The 27,278-nt window shown below is 38.3% G+C and overlaps 14 protein-coding genes across 14 annotated transcripts; 8 read left to right on the top strand and 6 right to left on the bottom strand.

The window, feature by feature from the left end:
* Nucleotides 1–258: 258 nt before the first annotated feature.
* gtr1 (RagA/B GTPase Gtr1) lies at nucleotides 259–1,173 on the top strand (the record flags this gene model as incomplete). The annotated part of the gene is made up of 1 exon (XM_056180193.1): nucleotides 259–1,173. The coding sequence occupies one exon, from the start codon at nucleotides 259–261 to the stop codon at nucleotides 1,171–1,173; it is 915 nt and encodes a 304-aa protein (XP_056037210.1).
* Nucleotides 1,174–1,450: 277 nt separating this feature from the next.
* On the bottom strand, nucleotides 1,451–2,822 carry red5 (MTREC (exosome adaptor) complex zf-CCCH type zinc finger subunit Red5; the record flags this gene model as incomplete). Its single annotated transcript, XM_056180194.1, has 3 exons — nucleotides 1,451–2,514; nucleotides 2,563–2,592; nucleotides 2,780–2,822. The coding sequence occupies 3 exons, from the start codon at nucleotides 2,820–2,822 to the stop codon at nucleotides 1,451–1,453; spliced, it is 1,137 nt and encodes a 378-aa protein (XP_056037211.1).
* Nucleotides 2,823–4,082: 1,260 nt separating this feature from the next.
* Nucleotides 4,083–4,979, top strand: dre2 (CIA machinery anamorsin Dre2; the record flags this gene model as incomplete). Its single annotated transcript, XM_056180195.1, has 1 exon — nucleotides 4,083–4,979. The coding sequence occupies one exon, from the start codon at nucleotides 4,083–4,085 to the stop codon at nucleotides 4,977–4,979; it is 897 nt and encodes a 298-aa protein (XP_056037208.1).
* Nucleotides 4,980–5,353: 374 nt separating this feature from the next.
* Nucleotides 5,354–5,920, bottom strand: erg28 (the record flags this gene model as incomplete). The annotated part of the gene is made up of 3 exons (XM_056180196.1): nucleotides 5,354–5,531; nucleotides 5,588–5,678; nucleotides 5,761–5,920. The coding sequence occupies 3 exons, from the start codon at nucleotides 5,918–5,920 to the stop codon at nucleotides 5,354–5,356; spliced, it is 429 nt and encodes a 142-aa protein (XP_056037209.1).
* Nucleotides 5,921–7,282: 1,362 nt separating this feature from the next.
* ubi4 (protein modifier, ubiquitin) lies at nucleotides 7,283–8,431 on the top strand (the record flags this gene model as incomplete). The annotated part of the gene is made up of 1 exon (XM_056183894.1): nucleotides 7,283–8,431. One exon carries the CDS (start codon nucleotides 7,283–7,285, stop codon nucleotides 8,429–8,431), a length of 1,149 nt encoding a protein of 382 aa, XP_056035436.1.
* Nucleotides 8,432–8,829: 398 nt separating this feature from the next.
* ecm14 (pseudopeptidase Ecm14) lies at nucleotides 8,830–10,370 on the top strand (the record flags this gene model as incomplete). The annotated part of the gene is made up of 2 exons (XM_056180197.1): nucleotides 8,830–10,215; nucleotides 10,272–10,370. 2 exons carry the CDS (start codon nucleotides 8,830–8,832, stop codon nucleotides 10,368–10,370), a joined length of 1,485 nt encoding a protein of 494 aa, XP_056037206.1.
* Nucleotides 10,371–11,050: 680 nt separating this feature from the next.
* On the top strand, nucleotides 11,051–11,890 carry cwf15 (Prp19 complex subunit Cwf15; the record flags this gene model as incomplete). The annotated part of the gene is made up of 2 exons (XM_056180198.1): nucleotides 11,051–11,065; nucleotides 11,117–11,890. 2 exons carry the CDS (start codon nucleotides 11,051–11,053, stop codon nucleotides 11,888–11,890), a joined length of 789 nt encoding a protein of 262 aa, XP_056037207.1.
* A 488-nt stretch (nucleotides 11,891–12,378) lies between these two features.
* Nucleotides 12,379–14,264, top strand: cct8 (chaperonin-containing T-complex theta subunit Cct8; the record flags this gene model as incomplete). Its single annotated transcript, XM_056180199.1, has 5 exons — nucleotides 12,379–12,501; nucleotides 12,568–12,607; nucleotides 12,664–12,785; nucleotides 12,862–14,028; nucleotides 14,076–14,264. The coding sequence occupies 5 exons, from the start codon at nucleotides 12,379–12,381 to the stop codon at nucleotides 14,262–14,264; spliced, it is 1,641 nt and encodes a 546-aa protein (XP_056037204.1).
* Nucleotides 14,265–14,421: 157 nt separating this feature from the next.
* On the bottom strand, nucleotides 14,422–15,660 carry ppk27 (calcium/calmodulin-dependent protein kinase Ppk27; the record flags this gene model as incomplete). Its single annotated transcript, XM_056180200.1, has 1 exon — nucleotides 14,422–15,660. The coding sequence occupies one exon, from the start codon at nucleotides 15,658–15,660 to the stop codon at nucleotides 14,422–14,424; it is 1,239 nt and encodes a 412-aa protein (XP_056037205.1).
* A 186-nt stretch (nucleotides 15,661–15,846) lies between these two features.
* Nucleotides 15,847–17,135, bottom strand: rhn1 (RNA polymerase II transcription termination factor-like protein; the record flags this gene model as incomplete). The annotated part of the gene is made up of 4 exons (XM_056180201.1): nucleotides 15,847–16,500; nucleotides 16,561–16,755; nucleotides 16,835–16,935; nucleotides 16,988–17,135. 4 exons carry the CDS (start codon nucleotides 17,133–17,135, stop codon nucleotides 15,847–15,849), a joined length of 1,098 nt encoding a protein of 365 aa, XP_056037167.1.
* Nucleotides 17,136–17,564: 429 nt separating this feature from the next.
* Nucleotides 17,565–18,035, bottom strand: SOMG_01409 (uncharacterized protein; the record flags this gene model as incomplete). Its single annotated transcript, XM_056180202.1, has 3 exons — nucleotides 17,565–17,702; nucleotides 17,745–17,761; nucleotides 17,984–18,035. 3 exons carry the CDS (start codon nucleotides 18,033–18,035, stop codon nucleotides 17,565–17,567), a joined length of 207 nt encoding a protein of 68 aa, XP_056037212.1.
* A 14-nt stretch (nucleotides 18,036–18,049) lies between these two features.
* sec26 (coatomer beta subunit) lies at nucleotides 18,050–20,875 on the top strand (the record flags this gene model as incomplete). Its single annotated transcript, XM_056180203.1, has 1 exon — nucleotides 18,050–20,875. The coding sequence occupies one exon, from the start codon at nucleotides 18,050–18,052 to the stop codon at nucleotides 20,873–20,875; it is 2,826 nt and encodes a 941-aa protein (XP_056034860.1).
* A 574-nt stretch (nucleotides 20,876–21,449) lies between these two features.
* On the top strand, nucleotides 21,450–25,082 carry myo1 (myosin type I; the record flags this gene model as incomplete). The annotated part of the gene is made up of 2 exons (XM_056180204.1): nucleotides 21,450–21,452; nucleotides 21,498–25,082. The coding sequence occupies 2 exons, from the start codon at nucleotides 21,450–21,452 to the stop codon at nucleotides 25,080–25,082; spliced, it is 3,588 nt and encodes a 1,195-aa protein (XP_056034859.1).
* Nucleotides 25,083–25,387: 305 nt separating this feature from the next.
* coq6 (2-octaprenyl-6-methoxyphenol hydroxylase Coq6) lies at nucleotides 25,388–26,800 on the bottom strand (the record flags this gene model as incomplete). The annotated part of the gene is made up of 1 exon (XM_056180205.1): nucleotides 25,388–26,800. One exon carries the CDS (start codon nucleotides 26,798–26,800, stop codon nucleotides 25,388–25,390), a length of 1,413 nt encoding a protein of 470 aa, XP_056034862.1.
* Nucleotides 26,801–27,278: the final 478 nt, after the last annotated feature.

Below are 27,278 nucleotides of genomic sequence, written 5' to 3' on the forward strand. Positions count from 1 at the left end.
ATTGCAAGTCTTGGGATTGGTACGCTTTTTCGTCAGAATCAATTAACAAAGTTGGAAATAATATCTTTCTGTTAGCAAAGATATCTACAATTACAAAAGTTAGTGAATTGCTCTTTTTAAGGAAATTTAACCCTCGTTAGTCAAAGCTATACTCGTTTTGGCAGTCGTTGCAATAGATGCGAGGGAACTTCCAAGGTCAACGATTACATTGATTGAGAAACAGCAGCAACTTCCATCCTATATTAGTTTACTTTCATTATGAGAAAAAAGGTTCTTTTGATGGGCCGTAGTGGAAGCGGCAAAAGCTCCATGCGAAGTATCGTCTTTAGCAATTATGTTGCAAAGAATACTCGAAGATTAGGTGCTACCATCGATATTGAACATTCGCACGTCCGATTCCTTGGAAATTTAGTTTTAAATTTATGGGATTGTGGTGGTCAAGAAGCATTTATGGAAAACTATCTGTCCGCCCAAAGAGATCACATTTTCAGGAACGTTCAGGTCCTTATTTATGTCTTTGACGTCGAATCCAGGGAATTTGAGAGAGATTTGGTATCTTTTAGGAATTGCTTAGAAGCTACCATAGCCAATAGTCCCCAGGCTCGGGTTTTTTGCCTGATTCACAAGATGGACTTGGTCCAGGAAGATCTAAGAGATTTGGTGTTTGAAGAACGGAAAGCAATTTTATTAGAAGCTAGCAAAGAACTCAACACTACCTGTCTAGCTACTTCTATCTGGGATGAAACCTTGTTTAAGGCATGGTCAGCGATTGTATATACATTGATTCCCAATACTCCCACATTGGAATCTCATCTACGGGAATTCTGTAAAGCTGCTGAAGCCGCCGAAGTTGTTTTGTTTGAAAGGACCACATTTTTGGTAATTTCTTCTTATTCTTCTGATGAAACCGTTGCTGTTGATACGCATAGGTTTGAAAAAATAAGCAATATCGTCAAGCAGTTTAAATTAAGCTGCAGCAAAATGCAAGCGCAGTTCACTACCTTTGAGCTTCGCGGTGGAAATTTCTCTGCTTTTATTGTCCCCTATACTGAAGATACATACATATTAGTGGTCATAGCAGACCCTGAAATTGAGTCCGCTGCTACTCTCATGAATATACAAAGTGCTCGTCGGTATATTGAAACCTCAAAAGCAAATAGTTCTCAAAACTAGTTATGCTATTTACATTGTTTGATCAAAGATTCTTCTTTGTGTTTAATTATTTTTCTTCGTTCATTGATATATTGATGAATGAATACAGCAGTCCAACTTTTAGTTTATAAAATAATTTTGATGATGCTTCTTTGTAAGTGGTTTTGCATTGAATATTTCAAAGTCAGCAATTGTACTATGATTCAGCATCCTTAAGCAACTTTAAGCTGAATTCTTTTCGTTATATTCCGCATTATTATTCATCTCATTCTATCGATTAATCTATATTAAACTAAACCTAAAGGGATATAAAGTCGATATTATCATCTACTGACTGACTCACACCTGCCGACTTTGAATCTACACCAGTACTATTAGTTGCTAAAGTTTCTGTATCTTTTCGCTCTTCAGCTGATTTCCGATTACCATTCTTCTCAAGGGCTCCATGATATAACCGGCACTGGGGATTAGCGCAAGAACCATTCATTGCGAATTCGCTGCATTGCAAAACATGTTTTTCTTTGCACGAGGTACCGAGCTCGCAATAGCTGTACTTGGCGAATTCAAAACAAATCGGTGCAGTCTCGGAGTAGTGTACATGGACATAACGGCAATTCACATTGTTGCATTTGCCCTGCAAAAAATAATAGCAGGCAGGGATTCGCTTCGTGTCCAAATCGTGCGATAGACTACATTTTTCACCTTTTGTACATTTTTCATTCAAAAACTTTGGACAAATCATTCTTCTGGAAGGATCATGCACAAACATACACGACGAACCGTTTGCACAATAACCACTGGAATTATAATATCGGCAATAGACACTAGACGGAGAGTTCCCTACCTCCTTAAACAAATTCTTCTTGGTTTGTAAATAAGCTTTGTTATTCCAATAAAAGTGCTTTGGAGGGCTTGGGTTTTCATCAACGTATTCCAAAACATTGGTACTAGAAACATCAGCTAAGTAAGAACGCTCGTCTATGGTTAAGAGTTGCTTCGTTCCACTCTGCAAATTGTTTTGTAAATAGTTTTTAATACGTGATTTTCGTTCTTTTTGAATTTTCTCACGTTGTGCCTCTAAGCTAGCTTGCCTAGCCTGCAGGTCAAGTTCGAATATATTTTTTCGAATTAGCTGCATATGTCGGTCTTTTTTGGATACATACTGAGAAGTATCCGAAGTGGAATCATCGTTATTCTTTAAGTCATGATGTGTTGAGGGAATAGAGTAGGGCGCAGATGAATCCAATGGCCGGTTGGCCTTTGTAGAAGGATTAACTACAAGCGACTGGTTTCGAGATGCAGCACGGGGAAATTTTCTTGCTTTCCATTTTGCATCCTGGCTTTCTGGGGGATCGGCAAGTCCTATATACTATATTAGCGGATTACATTCGTTAACGAAAGTCAGCATACCTTGTTGATTTTTATATGTATTGATTGCACCTAAGACGTTAGTAATGGATTCCTCCATAACCGTAAAAGAAACCTGTGTTCATAAAATATTGCTTTACACTACTGAAATAGGAAAAAAGAAAAAAAAACCCCCCTTGGAACGCTTTTCATATATAATGAACACAAGCCAAAAGTAAAAGCGCTAGGAAAGGAAAAAAGAAAAAGAAAAACGACTTACCGGCAAGAGAGGCGATTTGTTGCAATAATTGCTGTTCGTCCATCTTTTAATAATTTAATGTGAAAAATTTGAACAGCATATAAATATAATTTAACTTTTGAAAAAGAACTAAAGAAGTAGAACAATAAAAATCTAAGGTAGAGAAATAAAAAAAGGCCGAAATAAAATAAGTCTTTATATTCCAAAAAAAAACAACCAATTTTTTTTTTACTAGACCTTTTCTAACCAAAATTCAGCCAACTTTTCACCTTTCCAATTTTCTCTTTAATTTAAATAAAAAAAGAAAAATTGTTAAAATAATATATGTCAGAACTACACTCTGGATTCTACCAAGAAAAAGTTGGGTTGGTGGTTAATGACAAGTAGCAGCACTATACCATAATTTCTCATATAGAAGTGAGAAGTAAATCAAACGAAAGAATCCAAGCAAAAGATATGATTTATTGAAGCAGTAAATAATAGAATAATGAAATTTTCTAATCAATTCTTGCAACTGTTTAAAGGCGACCGAAACATTCTGTTCCAATGAAGATGAAATCGCCATCCGTAGTTTTTGTGGATCTGTCGACGACATAGAAGTTGTAATTCTTTAGAAAGATATTTGATTCAATTCTAACAAAATTTGGTTTGCTCCTACATGAAAGAAGTGCTTTTAAATTCAAATCGACAAACGTGCCATGTCTTTCAAGGATACCTTCGAGCTGTTCACCTAAAAGAAAAAACCCTTTTTCATTCTTTTCAATGTATTTTCTTTCAACAGCAATTCTTTCTATAGCAAATCCATTGTGGCACATTTATTTATTTATTTATATTTTGTCAAAAAAAAAACAAACAAACAAACCAACTGACGGAATAACGATCTGTAAAGCATATTGCTTCATACTATAGTATTGTCTATACCGCGACTTAGTGTATGATAACACAATTTACTAAATTATTGGCTGGTGAGTTTGTTAGACGTATGGGAAAGAAGAAATTTTTACTTTACCTAATCAAGATCACACCTCTTGGCAAATATATAGGAAACGCGCCAGGCACATTTTCAGTTGACCTTTTCCATACTTTCTACCGCAAAACGCGCGCGCATCGTTTGACAGATTCTTTCAGCTACCGCCAAAGGCTTCTAGGAAGTATTCGCCATCATCGTTCAAAAAAAGCAGCGATAGAAATTTGAAGCAAATAAACAATTCATTTGAGAATTGAATTGCTATTCTTCTTGGCTTTTAGTTCCCTTGCCCCTTACTAGAAACGAATTTAATTTTCTACTTTTAATTTTGCGTTATAAACTCACATTTTCCTCAACATGCAGTCGTCCACATTGGTTTTGACTTCTCCTAGTTTTGCGTCGTCTGAACAGGAATTGAAGCATGTCTTCAGCCTTATTGATGCCAATAGCGAACGTGAGTTGCAAATGATTGACCGCGTTCAGTCAAATTTAGTGACTCTACCCGTGAATAAATACATTTCCGTGATTGTTGCCTTAGACACGGCCAACTGGTCGTCTGTCTTGACACCCATCTTTCCTCAAGTGTTTGCTTGCATCCAACCAGGTGGTAATTTGCGTGTGCATTCTTCTGTCGGTGACAATGACGGTTCCTTCGAATTGACTGCTTTAATGGCTGGTTGGATGATCGAGTCCAAGAATCCCTGGATACTATCTCGTCCCGCTCAAGTGGAGGCTGTACCCATTAAACTGAACCGCTCCAAGGGTGGACCTTCGAACGAAACCAAGACGTCTTTGAACTTTTCGAAATCCGATAAACAGGCCACTTTATCCTCGATTCAAAATGGGTCTGAAGACGAAGAAGATCAGGACGTGATTGACGAGGACGAGCTCATTGATGAAGCAGACCGCACTGGTGACAATGTCCTTCGCCCACCAGAGTGCAAGCCTGCTCCTAACAAGAAGAAACGTGCTTGCAAAAACTGTACATGCGGTTTGAGTGAGGTTGAACAAAAGGAATCTTCAAAGGCATCAGCTCAATTGGAAACTGTGAAATTGAACGACACTGGCGAAGTCGACTTTACAGAAAAATTGAAGAGCAAGAATGCTGTATCCAGTTGTGGAAATTGCTATCTGGGCGATGCTTTTCGCTGTAGCGGCTGCCCATACATCGGTCTTCCGGCTTTCAATCCCGGTGAACCAATTGTCTTGGCGGAAAACCGCGATAAGATGTCTTGGATGGCTGACGACCTTTAAAATCTTACTCACGAATGACTGTAGAAATTTATTCCGTGAAAGTTTTCGTTTGTACATGTAGTTTAGTATATTCCTCCCCCTTCCTGTCTTTGTTTATCTCTTAATTTAATGATTCAGTCGCATTCTTTTTGGTTAGGTTACTGTAGTTTTTATTCCTTGAACTGTTTTATGTTTTTAGGTTGTAATATCGAAAAAGAAGTTCATTAGTTTGTAGTATGAACCATTATACATTGTTTGAAGCATATGCATAGCTTTTCGTACTTTTCACAAATTCTTCCAAATAGAAGCAGCGTGTATATCTAAACATGGCCATATGTTACTACATAAGGATCCCCCATGCGTTGGGTATTTGCGCAATAAAGATACCTTTTGCTTTAGGCTAATAGACCAAGATAAATTTGTTTCTCCTTCGCCATCCAAATTATACTTATGGTGGACACAATGATGGGACTGAGCAAACCAGCACCCATGTTTGCACTCCGAAAGAGAAGCCATTCAGTTAAAAAGTGGAAGCTAGCCAAGTAGTAAGTACACTGGCAGATAAAATAAATACTAAAACAAACAACTGATTAATAGACAACGCAGAGCATATTAAACTTAAGACTTACTCTGCACTTGACATATGATAGGCACAGTAAATACGAATAAGTGCGCTCAAAAAAGTCCAGAGACCAAAGGTGCGGCCTTGTAGTCCATTTACTAAATATAAAAGTTAGTAATCGCCGAACTTGAGGAGGATAGTAGACGAAAATGGGAAAAGCTTCTACGTTTCAAGTCCTACCTTCCTTAGAATTACTGTATACGCGTTTCGTCAGCTTGGGAGTAATGTAGGATTGGATGGTATTAAAAATGGCAGCAAATCCGACCAAAAGGTTCCATTTGGCTAATGTACCTTCCGGAAGATTATTAAAAACAAACGAAGCAAAGGTAGAGAAAACCATGTTGACTCAAGCAATGGTATGGTAAGACTTAAAGGAGTAGTAAACGAGTATCACTAAAGTGGTGAAAAGGACCTTGAAAGATCCGACTGATTAACAAAAAATATTCCTCACTACATACTTTTTATTGTTTTGTTTATTTACTTTTTGTTTGTTACTTTTTCTTCTATAGTATAGACTGAAAATTCCATCGCTTGCACATAGCCTACGAAAACTCAATAAACCTTTTACCTATAAAGGTTCTACACATATATTAAATAACAAGGAAATAGTGAAAGTGATTCGTATGGATTCAATTGTAAGTAATTTGAACATCAACTAGTTGCAACCCAGTGTCCCAATATTTACGAACACTTTTCTTGATCTCCACAATTACGACGCTCCTAACTCTTACGACAATAATACAATTATAAGTACTACAATTTTATCTTTCATTTCTTTTCATTACTCATTAATAGAAAACAATAACATTGCATAGGTTTTTCAACTTGTACTAAAATCGCTTGAACTGAACTTGTTCTAGTGAAGCAATAACCCAGTCACAAAAATTTGGTCGCACACAACGCGTCGAAAAACCATTTACTCTTGTCTATACAGTACCTGTAATCTACTCTATTTTATGCTTTGGTCCATCTAAAAACACACTATGTGAAAAAAACAGCGGATACTCAGTCGAAGTTTGCGAATAGTCGTTGTTTGAATACTTTGAAATTCGTACGCAACTGGAGTACTGTTGGATGCTTTCTTTGATAAACACAGTTTCTTGTCGAAATGGGGAACGAGCTAGTTGGTCATTCTATGTCGCTTGACGCGTCTGTTAAAAGCGCGATTCGTAAACACACCAATTGCAAACACGACGTAGGGCCTAATTGATCCTAGAAGCTTTTAATCCATGCTAATTCTTAAAAGAAATGCCTTTGAATGCAAGAATATCAAAGTTCTTTCGAGTATACTTTGACATGATCCTCATAACTTCAGTTTGCTTAATTAACGAAATTTCTTTCTACTGCGTTTGCAATATTAACGACGTTGAATGTGATAATTAAGCTTAGTAAAACGCGTTTAGGGCGATATGTGACGTCAATTTCGATTCGCTTCAGGAAGTGTGCCACATTTCCAGCCATTACTAGAAGCCTGGAACTAAGAATACGGACGAGTAAACAAGGAAACTGTTTACAATGCAATTTTGAAAGCATATATCGATGTTTTTATATTTGGATATTACAAGAAAATTCAACAGATAGGAATGACTGTATAATTTGGATGATTCAATTGCCAAACTGTTTATGAAAGAAAAGTGGCGTCACTATATATATAGCTTTCGACTCCCCTCTATCGTGAAACGAACCACATCCTTTTCTTATAATGCAGATTTTTGTTAAGACTTTGACCGGTAAAACAATTACCTTGGAGGTTGAATCCTCTGATACGATTGATAATGTCAAGAGCAAAATCCAGGACAAAGAAGGAATTCCTCCTGACCAACAACGTTTGATTTTTGCTGGTAAGCAGTTAGAGGATGGCCGTACCCTGTCTGACTACAACATTCAAAAGGAGTCTACCCTTCATTTGGTTCTTCGCCTTCGTGGTGGTATGCAAATCTTTGTTAAGACTTTGACCGGTAAAACAATTACCTTGGAGGTTGAATCTTCTGATACGATTGATAATGTCAAGAGCAAAATCCAGGACAAAGAAGGAATTCCTCCTGACCAACAACGTTTGATTTTTGCTGGTAAGCAGTTAGAGGATGGCCGTACCCTGTCTGACTACAACATTCAAAAGGAGTCTACCCTTCATTTGGTTCTTCGCCTTCGTGGTGGTATGCAAATCTTTGTTAAGACTTTGACCGGTAAAACAATTACCTTGGAGGTTGAATCTTCTGATACGATTGATAATGTCAAGAGCAAAATTCAGGACAAAGAGGGAATTCCTCCTGACCAACAACGTTTGATTTTTGCCGGTAAGCAGTTAGAGGATGGCCGCACCCTGTCTGACTACAACATTCAAAAGGAGTCAACCCTTCATTTGGTTCTTCGCCTTCGTGGTGGTATGCAAATCTTTGTTAAGACTTTGACCGGTAAAACAATTACCTTGGAGGTTGAATCTTCTGATACGATTGATAATGTCAAGAGCAAAATTCAGGACAAAGAAGGAATTCCTCCTGACCAACAACGTTTGATTTTTGCTGGTAAGCAGTTAGAGGATGGCCGCACCCTGTCTGACTACAACATTCAAAAGGAGTCAACCCTTCATTTGGTTCTTCGCCTTCGTGGTGGTATGCAAATCTTTGTTAAGACTTTGACCGGTAAAACAATTACCTTGGAGGTTGAATCCTCTGATACGATTGATAATGTCAAGAGCAAAATTCAGGACAAAGAAGGAATTCCTCCTGACCAACAACGTTTGATTTTTGCTGGTAAGCAGTTAGAGGATGGCCGCACCCTGTCTGACTACAACATTCAAAAGGAGTCAACCCTTCACTTGGTTCTTCGCCTTCGTGGTGGCTGTCTATAAGCCGATTGTGGTTCTCTTACGCTTGCTTTTCGATTAGTTTTTTTGACATGGTAGTTGATTGAATTGTATCTTTTACATGACTTTTACAAATGCTTTAAGCAATGTTAACTATACTTGATGGAATGCGATATGTATGAAACGTATAAATAAATAAATAAGATGTAAGACAATGTATTATAATCTAAAGTTTGTATATCACAAAAGATAAGATAGAGTAGAGCAATAACAAACAAACATATACGTTAGAATACGTTACATGTATGATGCCTATTCAATCCATGGGATTTGTATTGCTACATCTATAAAAGTGTTTTCGGTAATATATACTTTTCTGAGGGAAATAGTTTGTATTCTATATGCTTGATTGAATTAAAGCAACCTGAACCACTTCGCCGGCCATGATAATGAGCAAGACGTTGAAGCTTCGCGCATTTACGTGTGCACCATTAATATTCTTGTTCGTTTTTATATGTATATACTTGGATTTTGGTAGTAGTCAAAAGTTATACGATTCGTTATGGGAGCCTAAAGATTCGAATTGGCAGGTCGTTGACGAAGGATCCTCAGGATTATTGGCAAATATGATTTCTAAATACGAGAACGAGCAAGTAATTCGTTTTTACCATGAAAATCCTGATGAAACCAACGACGTCCTATTGTACGCAAAAGACAGGAACCTTGATATTTGGGATACAAGTTCCCGCTATACAGATATTCGGCTCCATCGAGAAATTGTGAAGGATATGATTTCGAAGATCCCTAACCATAGAGTCTTGATATCAAATGTTTCTAGGGCACTTACCAACAGTATGCCTAACGGACGAGAAATGAAGAGCCTACCTCCTTTAAATTTCAATGCTCTCTCATCCATGCCCCAAGAAGCATTTTCAGAATTATACCTGCAATATACCGAAGAATTTTATAAGAATTACCAGAATATCGAAGCTATAAATTCTTACCTTCGACTGCTATCGTCTATGTACAGTGATTTATGTGAACTAACTTCATTGGGGACCACCTCTGAAGGGCGATCTATACTCGGTTTAAGAATTCATGGTAGAAGGTCGGATACGCATGGACAATACCATGTTAAAGACGAAAACGAGGTTATTATTCTACAGGGTAATGCTCATGCTCGTGAGTGGATATCTATTCCAACGTTATGTTACTCTGCATGGAAATTAGTAGCCCAATACGATTCGGACAACCGTGTGAGAAATTTGCTTGATAAATTTGAATGGATTTTTGTACCTGTTTTAAATGTGGATGGTTATGCTTATACTAGGTCAGAAGATCGTTTTTGGGTGAAAAATAGGCAAAGCATAAAAACTTCGAACTGCAAAGGAATCAACATTGACAATAATTGGGGGTTTGGTTTCACCGGGGAAGGAAATCCTTGTGACGAGTTATTTGGAGGTCTTGCACCTTTTGAGGCTAATGAAACATATGCCATGTTCAATTTGATTTCAAACACATTACCGAAGGAGGGGAAAACTACAGTTGGATTTCTAGACGTACATTCGTATTCTCAATCGGTTTTATGGCCTTATGCGTATACCTGTGATTTATTGCCTGCAGATGATGAGAATTTTCAAGAACTAGCAATGGGTTTAACGAAAGAACTTCATCGGGTAAACGGTAGATTCTACTCTCATCAGCAAGCATGTATACCATTTGATGGTATTCATAAGCACTACCATCCAGGTGCTGCAATTGACTTTGCCTACTTCGTTGGTGAAGTTCGCTGGCCATTTACAATACGTCTTCGCGATATGGGTGATTATGTAAGTAAAAAAAAATATATCAATTATTGAGAAAAGGATACTAACAACATATCTAGGGATACTTGCTACCAGCCCATCAAATTATACCTACGTCTCGTGAATTTTATGCCATGCTTCTCTATTATGGTCAGTTTATATCAGAAGCTGCATACTAAAAGCATTTTTTTTTTCGAGTTATTAATTTTTGGTTACTATCATGAGTTAGGATTTATGAATTTTCAGTCATATATAACTAATTTTGAGTATTATTTATTTTGAGTGCTTGCCTGTAATAAGGCATTGATATTTGCTTCAATAGCATTATCAGCACCATTTGTTCAATGTGTGGAAAGTAATTATACTAATGGAAATCTTTATAAATTAGCTTATTGCCAGCTTCATCCACAGACAATGTTGAATACTGAAGACGTATTGAAAGAAACTTAACCGTCCATTTTGCATTTTGCTTGCTGAGAAGACTTTTAAACAAGTAGATTTTCAAGTGAAGATAATAAAGCTAATCATCAAAACATTGACAATGTTGGTGATGTCGTTCACATTGATTCGAAATTATCAAACATAGAGATTACTTCCCTCTATTGTTTTCGGAAGTTTTTCGGATTTTTATAGTATCTTCCCTAATGTTTAGTTTTTTATCAATAAAACAAAAGAAAGACTATTTAAAAAAGCCTGAAAGATTGAGTATATTTAAGATCGCATAATATCTTCCTAAAGAGAATATTCAACATTTGTATAATATGAAACAGCTTGTATAATTATATTATAGTTATATTATAATAAGCTGTCTGTATGCCTACAGATAACTACATCAAACCATCTATATATATAAATAAAAATGACCACGGCTCATGTACGGCTTTTTATTTTGTTATTAAAATTATATACTAACATTTTTAAATAGAGACCACAATTTGACCCCGCTCGGGGTACCTCAGAGATGGCGCCCACGAGAATTACCGCTAGTCGTGCATTACCAGCTCATTTAAAGCTCAAATACAGGAAAGCGAAACAAGGAACACAAGAAGAAGTTTCTAAGAAGGATTTTCGAGACCAATTACTACGCGCTGAAGCTATTCACTTTGCTAATCGCGAGCACGGGGTTGCTGACGACAAACATTCCGAAGCACCAGTTGCCATTGAGGCGAATCCTGAAGCCAAAGCAGATGAATCTGAGGAAAAAGTGGATTATGAAGCACTACTGAGGAAAACCTTGGAAGAAGACGCAGATACCAGTGTAAGTGAGAGTGAGAGTGATTCTGAAGTGGAAGGGGAATCAAACTTACCTGCCGAAAAACGATTGAAGACGTTGAATGAAAAAACCTCGGATCTAAGTAGTAGCTCTAGTTCAGACGAGGATGATGATGAGGAAGATGAGACAGCACAACTTCTTCGAGAACTTGAAAACATTAAACAAGAACGACAAAAGGAAAAAGAAAAACAGGAAATGGAAGAACAAAGAGAAGAACAAGAGAAACGTGAGCGAGAAATAGCTTATGGAAATGTTCTATTAAACAATTCATCTACCAGTTCTTTTCAAGTTAAGCGTCGTTGGGATGAAGATGTTGTGTTTAAAAACACTCATAAAGGTGTTGACGATCAACCCAAACAAGGATTTGTGAATGATATGTTGCGAAGCGATTTTCATAAAAAGTTTCTTGCTAGATTTGTTCGGTGATATATAATTTTTTACGACATAATCGCGCTTTTTTGTGTGTTATCTTCATATTTACTGTACAATAGAAATAAAGGTTATGATTTTATTACAAAAAAGTAGACTATATGATGGTGGTGATTTCCATATAAGGTGTAAAATCGGCGGTAGCTACCGCATTTCTATTCATTCGTGCTATAACATTTATATGTTGTTTTTTGTTATTAGTGACAACATTGCACATAGTTTCAATACTTTGCCAACTGTTCGTCAAGCTCATAGTTGATTTTGTTCAGCAAAAGGGTACTTGCATTTAATAAATGTTATGTTTACAAAATAGCAATACGTAGTGTACTGTACGCTACAAAGTATATCACAACAATTTGCAACTCATAATGCCTATTAGCGATATGCAACGCGAGGAAACACGACTTTACTGAACGAAATTCCATCGGTGGTAGGGGAACTTTTCTCTTACCACGACCGCAACCCTTGTCTAAAAGTAAAAAGTAATGGCTTTGCGAGTTCCTAAGGCCTCTGGGCCTCAATTATTTCGCGAAGGCTATAGAATCATGCAAGGCGTCGAAGATGCCGTGATTCGTAACTGTCATGCCATTCGTGAATTGTCTGAAATTGTATGTTGGGTGTATTGAAGATGCTGATTTATTCAACCTGAAAGCTCGCTGAACTAACATAAACAGACTAGGACATCTTTGGGACCTAATGGAAAAAATAAAATTGGTATGAATACACTGAACGAACTTGTTTATCGGTCTTGTTGAACTAACCTGATGAAGTTGTAAACCATCTTCAACAAACATTCCTCACAAATGATGCCGCAACCATTATAAGAGAGTTAGAAGTCATTCATCCTGCAGCCAAACTCGTTGTCGATGCTACGAAACAGCAAGAAAATGAGGTAAGTAGACAGTAGTTGAGATCTCCGCAGAAATGCAGCTAGAACGCACCTTCGTTCCTCCAGCTAACATCATTAGCTCGGTGATGCCGCAAACTTTGTGATCGTATTTTGTGGTGAATTGTTAGCAAAGACCGAAAATATGATTCATATGGGTTTAACTCCTTCAGAGATTGCAAAAGGTTATGAAATGGCGTATAGCCATGTTGCAAAAGCATTAGAGGAAATTGTTGCAGACAAAATTGAAACCGTGGAAAATGAAGAAGGTTTAATCAAGGCTATTCGCACTTGTATCTCTTCCAAGCAATATGGCAACGAAGATTTCCTTTCGGACTTGGTTGCTAAAGCTATCCTCACTGTTCTTCCTAAAGATCCTACAAAATTCAATGTAGATAACATTCGAGTTGTGAAGATTATGGGTGGTAGTCTTTATAATTCTCAAGTTGTAAAGGGTATGGTCCTCCCTAGAGAGCCAGAAGGAACTGTCCAACGGGTAAAGAAGGCTAAGGTTGCCATTTTCTCTTGCCCGTTAGATATTTCTCAAACTGAAACTAAGGGTACCGTTTTGTTGCACAATGCTCAAGAAATGCTTGATTTCTCTAAAGGAGAAGAACAACAAATTGAGTCCCATATTAAGGAGATTCACGATGCAGGTGTTCGCGTCGTTGTTACTGGAGGAAATGTCAATGATCTAGTTTTGCATTATTTAAACCGTTTTGAAATTGCAGTCGTGCGCGTTCCCAGTAAGTTTGACCTTCATCGCTTATGCCGTGTCGTAGGTGCTACTCCTTTGTCTCGTGTTGGTGTTCCTATGCCTGAAGAAATGGGGTCCGTTGACATTGTCGAGACCATAGAGATTGGTGGCGATCGTGTTACCGTCTTCCGTCAAGTGGAAGATATTACAAGGACTGCTACAATTGTCTTGCGTGGTGCTACTAAGACTTATTTGGATGATATTGAACGTGCTATAGATGACGGTGTTAATATTGTTAAAGCTCTTGTTAAGGATAACCGTTTACTTTACGGAGCAGGAGCAAGCGACATGCAGCTTTGTACTAGACTTATTTCGATTGGTGAAAAGACACCAGGAATTTATCAACATGCTATTAAGCAGTACGGTGAGGCCTTTGAAGTTATACCTAGAACTATTTCAGAAAATGCCGGTTTGGATTCTACAGATATTCTAAGCAAATTGTATGCCGCTCACCAAAAGGAAGGTGGTGAATCCATTGGAGTTGACGTTGAAGTAAGTTAAATCCTTATTTCCTGTTGTGCTAACCATATACTTTATAGTGTGAGGATGAAGGTGTTCTCGATGCTAAGAAAGGTCAATTGTTTGATGTGTTGGCTGCCAAACACTCTGCGATTAGACTTGCAACAGAAGCCGTGTTAACAGTTTTGAACGTTGACCAGGTCGTTATGTCAAAACCTGCAGGCGGTCCTAAACCTCCTGGACCTAATCCAAACTGGGATGATGATTAATAATTTTGTTTGAAACAAAATTACGAAATTTTTCAAGGAACAATGAAAGAAGTGGTTTATTTTTTGCATGGCAATAATCTAATGTTGTAAATGTAAACTTTTAAAATAGATATCAACTAAGTATCCAGAACTTTAACCGTCGTATTATTTGGTTAGACTATAAGTCACACTTGAAACTATTGCAAATCCATGAATTCTTCAACAGTTCTTCAGAGTATGGACGATGATCCCTATGTATAAGTAGTGATTGAACTAGGTCGCGGGCTTCAATCCATGCATCCAAAGGATAAAGAGTAGAATTTGCAGTACCCTCATGCTCCTGCTCTTCTGATGGTTTACATCGAATCCAATTATAAGTTAAACGGACCAACCTTTGGACATATCTTTTGATACGCACGTCAGGTGGATCTTCAAAGGGTGGCATAGCGTCGAAAGGCAAGCGGCCTTCCATCATTGCAAACAAGAGGATACCCAGCGACCAGCAGTCAGCTTTAAATCCGTCATGAGAAATACCAAGGTAGACTTCCGGTGCTGCGTATTCTGGGCTTCCGCTTTCGGGCTGTACAATATGACTATCCTTATCGACGAATTTAGAGAACTCAAAATCAGAAATTTTAATCAAAGGAAGATGGTAAGTTTGAAAATCTTTAATTCCTTTAAGATCTTCATATTTCCTAGTTAGTAAAATATTTTCCAGCTTTAGGTCGCGGTGTACAAGAAGTTGATTGTGCAAAAAAGCGACGGCATCAACGATTTCGCCAAAGATTCTACCTACAAACTCTGGAGAAAAATTCGTATAAAAGTGTTTGGTACATTCATAAAGGTCACCTCCTTCATAGAATGATTCCGCTAATAGGATATCTGAGGGAGAAAGGTAATAATTGATTAGATGAACAATTCCACGATGTTGTAAAGAAGATAATATCCGGACTTCCTGTAGAAATCCTTTGTAAGCATAGGAAGTCAATTTTTGGGGTTTGGAAATGCACATAAGTTTTTTTATTATTATAAATTGCCTTCCGGAGGAACCCTTTGAACTGGCAACTAAAAAGACATCCCTTTGACGACCGGAAGATACTTGCTTTTTTATTTTCCAGTTAAATTCAATATCTGGATCATATTTATAAACAAATCCGGCTTCAGATTTAATAGGTAGACAGTAAAATGTTTTTTGATAGCTTGGATGCAATACGGAATCCACTTCTAACTCAAAAAGACGTAGACAACTGGATGTAGGATTATCTGTTTGTATATTTGATTCCTCAATTAAAGCTCTTTTGGTGAGCTCGCTCGTACAGGTGTTTGAGTACTTGACGGACCGCAAAAACTTTGGCTTTTCAACATTTCTCTTTTGACTTTGCTCATTTCTATCCAAAAAATTATTATTTTGAAACATTAATTCACATAATTTTGATACTTATTTGGTATTCGAAAACCTGAAGTAAGAATATAATCTAGTAAAATAAGGATAGAAGTTCGAAGTACGTCAATGAGTATTTTGTAATTAAAGAAAGTTACTTTTACTCCGTTAAAAAAAAAGAAAAAAAACAGAAAAGTCGGTAAATTAGAAAAAAATAAAATACTAATTGTCGGGATAAAGTCCTGCAGCTATAGAATCTTCAGAAGAAGCTGATCCCTCTTTTTGAAAAGTTTGAGAACCGTCTTCTGGTTCTTTTTGTTCATGGCCTGAATTTTCGTTTGATGGATTCTCACTGGAAAGGTTTTGTTCACTGTGGGTTGAAGCAACTGAAGGAGGTAGAGGAGAAAAGGTTGGTTCGACGGGATGGAGATCAGCTGAATAAGGAGCATGATCAATAGGAGGAGAATAAGAGTCTACTTCAGGAGAGTATGCATCATCACTGTTGTAACTAGGATCTGTTGAGGTATTAGCGTCTACGGGGGTTTGTTTGATGGAAGGGCTTTTTCCTTCGATGACCGTAAGTATGTCTGTCAATTCCGAAATGTTCGCTTCCTCTCCTTGTACGTGTTGTCTTTGATTGTCCAACAAAGTCTCTAAAGAGGATATTAAAGCCAGACGAGATTCCACGCTAAGACGGTGTGTTCTTTCGCAGGACGATACGGCATTCACAAGTTGAGCTTTAAATTTTTCATTTAACTCTGGATCATCGGATGGTTTTTCTCTATACGACTTGTACAAGACGTCAACAGCGCTTTTCGTTGTTGCTGAAGATTTTGCATGAATAGATGCTTCTACGAAACGTCTAGAAAGAGACAACTAAAAAACAGAAAAGTCAGAAGTTTCCCAGTTTGTGAAGAAGTGAATGAAAATGCTTACCCATTCCGGTTGATCGACAGCTGAAGGTTGACCAAGACGATTGTAATCGGCTTCCATAAATTTATTCTGAAGATCTGATAAAATTTTTTTTGAGAATATAGCTCGTTGGCACCAAACGTCGTATACGTATTTAATCTTTGTTTTTATGGTAGAAGGTACACTGGCATATGCTTGTGAAACAGCTTCTACGACGAACTAATTCACCAAAGACAATGTTAGCTAAATAAAGCTTTATTTTGCCAGCAACGGGCTTTCCTTTGCTAGGAACACGTACAGGTGCAACAGCGTCAATTAAATCAGTGATTTTTTTCACACGAGACTGTTGGACGACTTCATTAATTAAATATAACAGAAGTAACTTTTTATTAGAGGGAGCTAATTATGTTAATGAACTAAATTTGACCGTGATGTTTTCATAGTTGCAAACCTTCGCGCAGTGAATCCAGCCAAAGTTGAATAATTTCATTCGCGTATCGTTTGTGATAGATAACCCAATGTGCAATCCCAGTTATGCTTTCTTGGGTCTCATTTAAGGTCACCAACTTCGCCGAAACAATTTCTGGAGTAAGTGCCATTCTAGCTTGTGGTGGAAAAATCGTAGCTAAAGTCAAAATGGGATGCAGTCATCATGGAAGAAGAAAGGAGCATAGGAAAAATGACAGACATGAAGAGTGCAATTCTATAAATCTATATTTACATGATATCGTTTCTTTCCTTTGAATCAAAATAAACGTGCGACGCAACATTGCAATATGCATCTGTCGACTGTGAAAACAAGCTCATGTACATGTCGCTTTCACTATATGGAAAAAATGTTACATTACTATTCTTTCTATAACCGATCAAACAATGGCTTCTATAATCTTTTTCGCATGGGCTATTATTTACTAATGAAACTCAAGGAGGCCTTTGGCAGGATATTTCATGCTTAATAATATAAGCATTTGTAGACATGTAGGACTGAATATTCGTGTGCGTAGGCTCTATAAAGTAGTTGATTCTTCCTATTTAAGGACTAGTAGCGCTGCTGTTTGCTGTTCATAGTGCCCAAAAGATTGCATCAAACCATATGTCTGCTCCAAGAGTGTTTGGTACACACCTTCAGCACCCAAATCAGAAATGATTCCTGAGAATATTGGTAGCTGAACAAAGCAATTTAAATCCTCTACAGAACCTTTATTTACCTTAGTTTCCTGAAATACTAAACAAGGCTGAAATTTCAATTACTGAAACTTTCGTAGTAACGAGGATAATACGAACCAAAGTTAGAAACTGAACTGTTTACAAAAGAAAGAAAAACTATTCCCAAAAGAAAACATAATACATTATCGGTAGATATTTATGAGTGCATTGATGTATTTAACTATTGGTAAACCCGTAATACAGTACTGCACAACAGTTCACTCCCAACTTCAGACCATACCTACCACCGTGCCCTTAGTACTCTTCCCAAGTGTGCTTGCCTTCAGGTTCATAAAAATTATCAAAAATGTCTTGTTGGACGCTTGTTCAGCAAGATTCTTTCTTAGAGACTCCCTCTAGTGATCAGTTAAAGACAGCCTTGGAGTCCAAAAATGACTACGTTAAAATCAGTGCAATGAAAACAATTCTACGAATAATCATTAATGGAGATCCTTTATCTTCTATCCTAATGCATGTTATTCGTTTTGTGATGCCTTCGAGGAGTAAAGAACTCAAAAAGCTTCTATACTATTATTGGGAAATATGTCCAAAATACAACAATGATGGTACCATGAAACAAGAAATGATCTTGGCTTGTAACTCCTTTCGCAATGACCTCCAGCATCCAAATGAGTATATTCGTGGAGCTACTTTGCGGTTTCTTTGTAAGCTTAAAGAACCGGAACTTTTGGAACCTCTTATACCTACCGTTCGTCAATGCTTGGAACATCGCCATGCCTATGTCCGTAAAAATGCAATTATGAGTGTGTTTAGTATCTACCAGACCTCGTCTCACTTAATTCCTGACGCTGCATCTCTAATTGAAGATGTACTGGTAGTTGAAACCGAAGGAACCTGCAAGCGCAACGCTTTGATTGTTTTGTGTACCATTGATCCTGAGCATGCTGCAAGCTGGTTAACGAATAATTTTGATAATCTTATTTCCCTCAACGCCTCTTCTCTCTTAATTGTTATTGAGTTTATTCGAAAGATCGTCATTGTCAACTCACCCGACAAAACTAAATATTTCTCACTTCTATTAGAGCTCTTGCACGTAAATTCCAGCAGCGTCGTTTTTGAAGCTTCTACTTCTTTAATGAACATGACGACAAACATTCAAATCATCAAAACTGCTGCCTCTCGACTTTTGGATCTTGCTACCCGCGAAGCCGACAACAATGCTAAACTTATTATGCTTGACAGAATCGCTGATCTCGTTCAGCATGAAAAGTCTGGACTAGATGATATCGTTACCGACGTTCTTCCATTCCTGGCTAATACTGATTTCGATGTTTGCGAGAAAGCCATTTCCATTCTTCTGGGTTTGGTTACCAGTAGAAATGTTGATGATATCCTCGAGCACCTTCAAAAGGAGTTGTCCAAATCCAACGGTGAATCCGAAAATGATGATGCTCGTCGCCGCGCTCTTACAGAAGCTATCCACCATTGTGCAATTATTTTCCCTCAAACAGCTGCCACTGCAATTCAATATCTTTTAAGTCACATTTCTGATTTTCAGAGTAAATCCGCTTCAAGCGTTTTGTCTTTTGTGAAAGAAGTTATGGAAAAGTTCCCCGAACTCCGTTCCGCAAACCTTACCAAACTTTTACTTTCTTTGAAGGAGTTTCGTGCAGGAAAGATTTTCCGCGGTGTTGTTTGGATTGCTGGTGAGTATTGCCTAACTGAAGCTGATATAAGGACTGCTTGGAAGAGCATTCGAGCAAGCATTGGTGAAATTCCTATTTTAGCTTCGGAAGAGCAACTTTTAAACGATGTTTCAGACCGCCAAGAACAAGAGTTGCTTGTTGATGTTCAAGCGGCACCCTCCTCAAGTCGTAAAATCCTTGCAGATGGAACCTACGCTACTGAAAGTGCTGTAACAAGCGAGTCACTTAACGCTGCTAAACTCGAAGCCGTGAGAGCATCTAAAAAGCCTCCCTTGAGAACTCAGATTTTGGGCGGTGATTACTATCTGGCGACAGTATTAGCTTCTGCTCTTACAAAGCTTGTAATGCGCTACCACCAAATTTCTGATGATCGTGAGAGATTAAATGCTCTTCGCGCTGAAGCAACCTTAATTATGACATCCATTATCCGCGTCGGACAGTCGAAGTTTGTCAAATACACAATTGATGATGATTCTGTTGAGCGTATATTAAGTTGCATTAAGGTCCTTTATTCCTTTGAAGAATTTCTACCTCTGCAAAAGGTTTTCCTTGAAGATACAAAGAGTGCATTTTCTCACATTGTTGTAGAGAATGAAAAACGCCAAAAGGCCGAAGCGTCTCTCGCCAATGAACGTAACGCTATGCAGCCTGATGATACCCTCAGGATTCGACAACTCAGCAGAGCGATTGAGGAGAAAGCCGAAGCCTCTTTTGAGGCTGATGTGGTTCAAGCAGCAAGCGACGGCATTGTTGTGGAAGATTTGTCCTCCAAGTTGGATCATGTTGTGTCCTTAACTGGATATACTGACCCGGTATACGTTGAGGCATACGTGAAGATTCAGCAATTTGATATTATTTTGGATATTCTTATAGTCAATCGTACCGACAGTACTTTGCAGAATCTTTGCTTAGAACTGGCCACCTTAGGTGAGCTAAAAATCGTCGAACGACCATCTCCGCTAAATTTGGCACCGAGAGCATTTAATTCTGTTCAGGCCACTATAAAGGTTTCCTCTACTGATTCTGGTGTAATCTTTGGTGCTGTTTCTTTTGGTGGTAAAGCGTCCGAAGAAGATCATGTGGTTAATTTGAGCAGTATATCTCTGAATTTGATGGATTATATCAAGCCCGCCGCTTGTCCTGAATCCAAGTTCCGCAGCATGTGGACTGAATTTGAATGGGAGAACAAGGTTGATATCTCGTCCAATGAAAATATAAACTTAATGGAATTTTTGCATAAACTAATGAAGAAGACGAATATGAATTGCCTTACTCCTGACGCCAGCCTACGGGGAGACTGTGGTTTCTTGAGCGCCAATTTGTATGCCCGCAGTATTTTTGGCGAGGACGCACTAATGAGTTTGAGTGTTGAAAAGTCTACAGACGGACCTATATCTGGCCATGTTCGAATTCGCTCAAAGACCCAAGGAATCGCTCTAACATTAGGGTCTTTAGTTGCTGCTTAAACTATGACTTTCAAGACCACTTACACTTTACGAGAAATACTCAATCTCACACTGATTACATTGATAGATAAAAGGCGTTTCTCGATAATCCACACTCATCTTTTGTTTTATGATCTGGAATACTAAACACAAATGTCGTTTAAAAGAGTATACTAAATTTCGTTTTCCAACCCTTTTCCTTATTTTTATCGATTTTTAAATAAAATTTTGCCAATAGAATGATTACTATTTGCACAGATGGATTCAATGATATTCCTTATAATATGCAACAGGATAGTTTTACGCTTGGATAAAAGAAACCACAAGCTTTCAACAACAGAATCTTATTATATAAACTAGTTAGTTATGTGTGTCCTAATTAACGAAGAATACGTTGACAGTAGATACAAGCCGCATCAAGAAGTAGTAGTATTGTTAGTATAGTCTAATTCATAATTTAGATGTATGCTAACGATGTGTAGTGCTTTACGTTAACGGAACTGATTTGTTACTTCGGCCGCTACTTGACGTGGTAAACGTAAGACTGAAACTTGTCGTTAACCTATCTTTTTGTTAGGCTGAAGTTGCAGTTTATATGGTATGGGTGATAAATTTATAAATTTTTATTTTCTAATTCTTGTAGGCCATTATAAAGAGAGTGAACCGCTCGAAAGTTGCGGACGCTAAGGCCCCAGACAGTACTGGACAAGCCAATGGCGTCCGCAAAGCTGTGTTTCAAGGCAACCGCAAGAAAACAGTTGGCGTGGATGATTTGACTTTGCTTTCCAAGATTTCGGAAGATGAAATTAATAAAAACTTAGAACTTCGTTTCCGTAATGGCGAAATCTATACATATATTGGACATGTATTGATTTCAGTCAACCCTTTTCGTGATTTGGGTATTTATACTATGGATGTTCTAAAGTCTTATCAAGGAAAAAACAGACTTGAGACATCTCCTCATGTATATGCAATTGCCGAAAATGCCTACTATCAAATGAAGTCGTATCACGAAAATCAATGTATTATTATTTCTGGTGAATCCGGTGCTGGTAAAACTGAAGCTGCTAAGCAAATTATGCAATACATAACTCATGTTTCAAAGTCTGTTGGTACAGAAATAGAAAAGGTTTCTAAAATCATATTGGCGACCAACCCTCTACTCGAAAGCTTTGGCTGTGCTAAAACTCTTCGCAATAATAATTCCTCCCGTCATGGAAAATATCTAGAGATGATTTTCAACCCCTCAGGCGCTCCAATTGGTGCTAAAATTACGAACTATCTTTTGGAAAAAAATCGTATTGTTCATCAAGTTCGAAATGAGAGAAATTTCCATATTTTCTATCAATTTACAAAGAGTGCTCCTCAGAAATATCGTGATGCGTATGGTATCCAAGGTCCCGAAAGCTATCTTTATACTTCGGCAAGTCAATGTTTCTCTGTTGACGGTATATCTGACGATAGAGACTTCCAGGGCACTATAAATGCTATGCAAGTCATTGGTATTACAGAAGCTGAACAGGACGAAATTTTTAAGGTGATTGCAATTATTTTATGGCTTGGTAATATCCAGTTTCAAGAGGGTCCTGACGGTGGCAGTGTCATTACAGACAAAAGTATTTCAGAATTTTTAGGATACTTAATAGGTGTTTCTGCCCCTTTAATCGAGAAAGCTTTGACTATCAGGATTATGCAAACACAACATGGTTCCCGAAGAGGATCTGTTTATGAGGTTCCTCTCAATCCAACCCAAGCATTAGCTGTCCGGGATGCTTTGGCTATGGCTCTCTACAACTGCCTTTTTGATTGGATAGTTGAGCGTGTAAACAGAGCATTAGTTACTTCGGATCGATCCGCGAACACTTCAATTGGTATTCTTGATATTTACGGGTTTGAGATTTTCGAGAACAATTCTTTCGAACAACTTTGTATTAATTATGTCAATGAAAAGCTACAGCAAATTTTTATTGAACTTACCCTCAAAACCGAACAAGAAGAATACGTTCGTGAACAGATTGAATGGACTCCTATTAAGTATTTTAACAACAAAGTTGTGTGTGATTTAATTGAATCTAAGAGACCTCCTGGCCTTTTCGCTGCCATGAACGATGCTATCGCTACTGCGCATGCTGATTCGGCTGCTGCTGATAATGCTTTTGCTCAACGCTTAAACTTCCTTTCGAGCAACCCTCACTTTGAACCAAGACAAACCCAATTTATTGTTAAGCACTATGCCGGTGATGTTACTTATGATACAATGGGTATGACTGACAAGAACAAAGATCAATTGGCTACTGATATTTTAAACGTTGTACACTCGTCGAGTAACAACTTTTTGAAGTCTATTTTCCCTGCCCCTCAAGAAACGAGTGCCAGACGCCGACCTCCTACGGCCGGTGATCGCATTAAAGCTTCTGCGAATGACCTGGTCGATACTTTGATGAAATGTCAACCATCTTATATTCGTACGATCAAACCGAATCAAACGAAGTCACCCCAGGACTATGATACTCGTATAGTGTTACATCAAGTCAAGTATCTTGGTCTTCAGGAGAATATTCGTATTCGACGTGCTGGTTTCGCTTATCGTCAAGCGTTTGATACATTTGCCCAACGCTTTTCTGTTTTGAGCGGTAAAACGAGTTATGCTGGCGAATACACTTGGCAAGGTGATGACAAAACTGCTTGCGAACAAATTTTGAAGGATACTAATATCCCCCCTACTGAATATCAGATGGGTACTAGTAAAGTGTTTGTAAAAAATCCTGAAACGCTTTTTGCTTTGGAGGACATGCGCGATAAATTTTGGGATAGTATGGCCGTAAGAATTCAACGGGCTTGGCGTGCTTACGTTAGAAGAAGGTCAGAAGCTGCTTCCTCTATACAGAAGCTATGGAATCGTAATAAAGTGAATGTTGAGCTTCAACGCGTTCGTGATGAAGGCTCAAAGCATTTACAAGGCAAGAAGGAGCGAAGAAGATATAGTATGTTAGGCTCTCGAAAGTTCTATGGTGATTACTTATCAGCCTCCAAGCCTAATGGTACTTTATGGAGTACTTGCGGCTTAAGTTCTAGTGATAGTGTGATTTTCTCCATGCGTTGCGAAGTACTCGTTCACAAATTAGGCCGTTCTTCTAAACCCTCTCCTCGCCAGCTTGTTTTAACGAAGAAGGCCCTATATCTGGTTATTACTAAAATTGTTGATCATCAACTTACTCAGCAGGTTGAAAAGAAATTTTCTGTTTCTTCTATCGATTCGGTCAATTTGACAAGCCTACAGGATGATTGGGTTGCTGTACGAAGCAAATCTAGTCCAGATGGTGATATGTTTTTGCGTTGCTTTTTCAAAACTGAACTGGTTACAGTTCTTCGTAAAATAAATCGCCAAATTAAAGTTATTGTGGCCCCAACTATTGAATATTGTCGTAAACAAGGAAAGACTTTAATTGTTAAATCACAGAAGGAGGAAACAGCAAATGATTACGATTATTATAAGAGTAGCACTATCCGTGTTGGGACTGGTTTACCTCCTAATAGTGTCAGCAAACCGTTCCCTCGTCTTGCTACCGGTGTTTCTCCAGCCGTGAGACAGCCTCCTGCACAGGCAACTGCAAAACCAGCACCCGTCAAGAGAGCTGCTCAACCAAGACAGCAACCTCTACCTCAGCCTGTCAAGCAAAATAAGCCGCCCGCGCCAGTCTCTCAGGCGAAGACTACTCAACCATCTCCTCCCGCAGCCCCCAGTTTGTATGAAATTAACCAAACCACCCAAATATTTCCTGCGGAACAATCATCCTCTCCTTCGTCTGCTCCCCAGCCTATTGAATCTCCTGCCGCTACTAAGCCAACTGCCTTTGCGACACCCAGTCAAGCTCCTCGTGCTCCTCCACCACCAGCTCCCCCTGCTGCTCCTCAAAAACCCTTATACATTGCTTTGTATGATTTTGCCGGTCGAAGTGCTAATGAAATGTCAATAAAGAAAGATGAGACACTTGAAATTGTACTTAAAGAGCCTAGTGGTTGGTGGCTTGCTGTCAAGAATGGATCAGAGGGATGGGTACCTGCAACATACGTAACTGAAAGCAAGGATAGTACAATGTCCGCCGAAACCCCAGTAAACAATGGTGATTCAAGTCCTGGTGTAAACAACTTAGCCGGTTCACTCGCCGATGCACTTCGTATGCGTGCGTCTGCTGTCCGCGGTAGTGATGATGAAGAGGACTGGTAAAGGCTTCCTATGTACATATAATGATCTTTGAATTCTTGCAATTGAAAACAAATATCAGCCCTTTACTATCATTTTTATGTTTTAGATACTATAAAGTATTGCCATGTCAATTTATGAAATAAATCGTTTTATTTTATTAGCGTACGTTGAGTAGAGAATTTTGAGCTAGCAAGCCAAGAACTAAAGCAGTTCTTAAAAAGTTTTCGCGTTTCGTTGTAAATCCAATACATAATTGAAAGTATATGGGGGTATTTCATTATCGTGCTATGAACGTAATCAGACGTAAACCCTTTAATGGAGAACCATTAAATTCCTTTGGCAACCGTGGAAAGAATAGCTTGTTTTAGCTTAGAACTACGGTCGAAGAGTGACATGCCGAGAGAGCGTACGGTGCTGACAACACAATTATCCAAAGCATATAGTTTATGAAACTTATCGGCGGTGCCAAGATAAACGTGATTCTTAAAGTACCGATTCTTAAAGTAAGGCTGAAGCGAGAACATACTACCAGGGTCTTGTCCGTGCTGGATAGCATAAGAAAGAGCGTTTGTTAAGGCTTCAGCATCTTGTATTCCAGTGTTCATTCCCTGTCCAGCAAGTGGATGAGTATTATGGGCAGCATCGCCACACAGCGCAACATTTTCCTTTACATACTCGTCAACATGAGCCATACGTAGAGGAAATGATGCGCGTGAATTAGGAACGATTTCTGTAATTTGAGGAGGCGTGTCAAATGATAAAGAACGTCTCTTAGTTTCAATCCTCCAGTCTAGCTGCTTTTCTAAATTTTTTGGCTTACTAACGTCCATCTTAAAGAGATAATCTAAATCAACCTGATCTAAGAGAAACGCAGCGTTCAAAAATTTGACAAATATAGGCTCTGGTAAGGCAAGCAACTTTTTTGCTAGTTCTGAATATATAGACCAAACGAAAGTAGCATTGTCTCCGGGAAGAGGGAGGTATGCCAAAGGACCCGTAGGCAGAAAGCGCTGAAAAGCAACCGAAGGCAAATTATTTTGGGATACCCGTAAAGTTCCAACGACGCCGTGAGCAAGATATGCCCAACCAGGCATTTCTATTTTAGCGAATCGGCGGACTATAGAGTTTCTTCCATCGGCCCCAACCAGCAATCGTGTGCGAAGTACTCCATGAGTTGATGTGTGTATGCAAGGTGTGTTTGTGTGTTCATCTCTTGTTATTCCCTCAATATTGCAAGGGACTAAGAAATCAAAATTGTCTTGATGGAGATCCTTTCTTTTTAGGATTGATCGTAATAAACCGTATTGTAAGTTTACATTTTCCGCCATGAAAGCCATCGGCTCAGTATCCTTTGTTTGATCAAATTGTATTTTTGAATTAGTTATCCCATCGTAAGCAACGATATGTTGAAAGGGATGTAATCTTTCTCTGCGCATCAGATCCCAAGCTCCAATTCTTTCAAAGAATTTGCGACTGCGAGACATCACGGATACACAGCGATTCGAATATGAAGTGGGATTCCAATCCTGAATCTTCATAGTGTTCTGGTTGTCTAAAATAGCTACCTTTAATGACCGTGTATGAGGATTAGTTTGTAATCCCGCAGCTAAGGCCAGTCCGACGGGACCCGTTCCGACAATAGTAATATCGAAATCGCTTTTTCGTGTGTTCGTCTGGGAAGCAAACCCACGAATTACTTCGGGAGAAACTCGTAAAGCAGTACTAGACATTCGCATCATGGCAGGGTACAATATTATTAAATGAAGAAAAGGCTTTTGATTAATGCTTTACTTTTGAAATTCTTTATAGGGTTACTTTCTCCAATTTAATACATATCGATGGGGGTTGTAGGTTCTGTGCAATCGTATGTTCGTAGTGTTCAGTTCTTCTGAGAAGTAACTATTTAAAAATGATTGATGAGAGGGCTAACAGTCATACTGAATTCGCTCATAGTATTTAGTATTCAATATTTTTTGACATTCAACGGATTATAGTTTTTCTCTGTATTTATGATTGTTTACACGACGAATGCTGAGTTCTTACATCAGCCTTTGGTATGTAACATCTTCATCGTGGAGAACTGGTAATTACCATTCAAAGAAACTGTCATAGATGAACTACTTATATTTATACCCAAGACCTTAAATTTATAGGATCCTGCTTGTACAATACATGTTTTCCCTATACTACAAGACGGACGTACAGCATTATGGAGTA

Source organism: Schizosaccharomyces osmophilus, chromosome 1, assembly GCF_027921745.1.
Source record: "Schizosaccharomyces osmophilus chromosome 1, complete sequence".
Taxonomy (NCBI): Eukaryota; Fungi; Ascomycota; class Schizosaccharomycetes; order Schizosaccharomycetales; family Schizosaccharomycetaceae; genus Schizosaccharomyces; species Schizosaccharomyces osmophilus.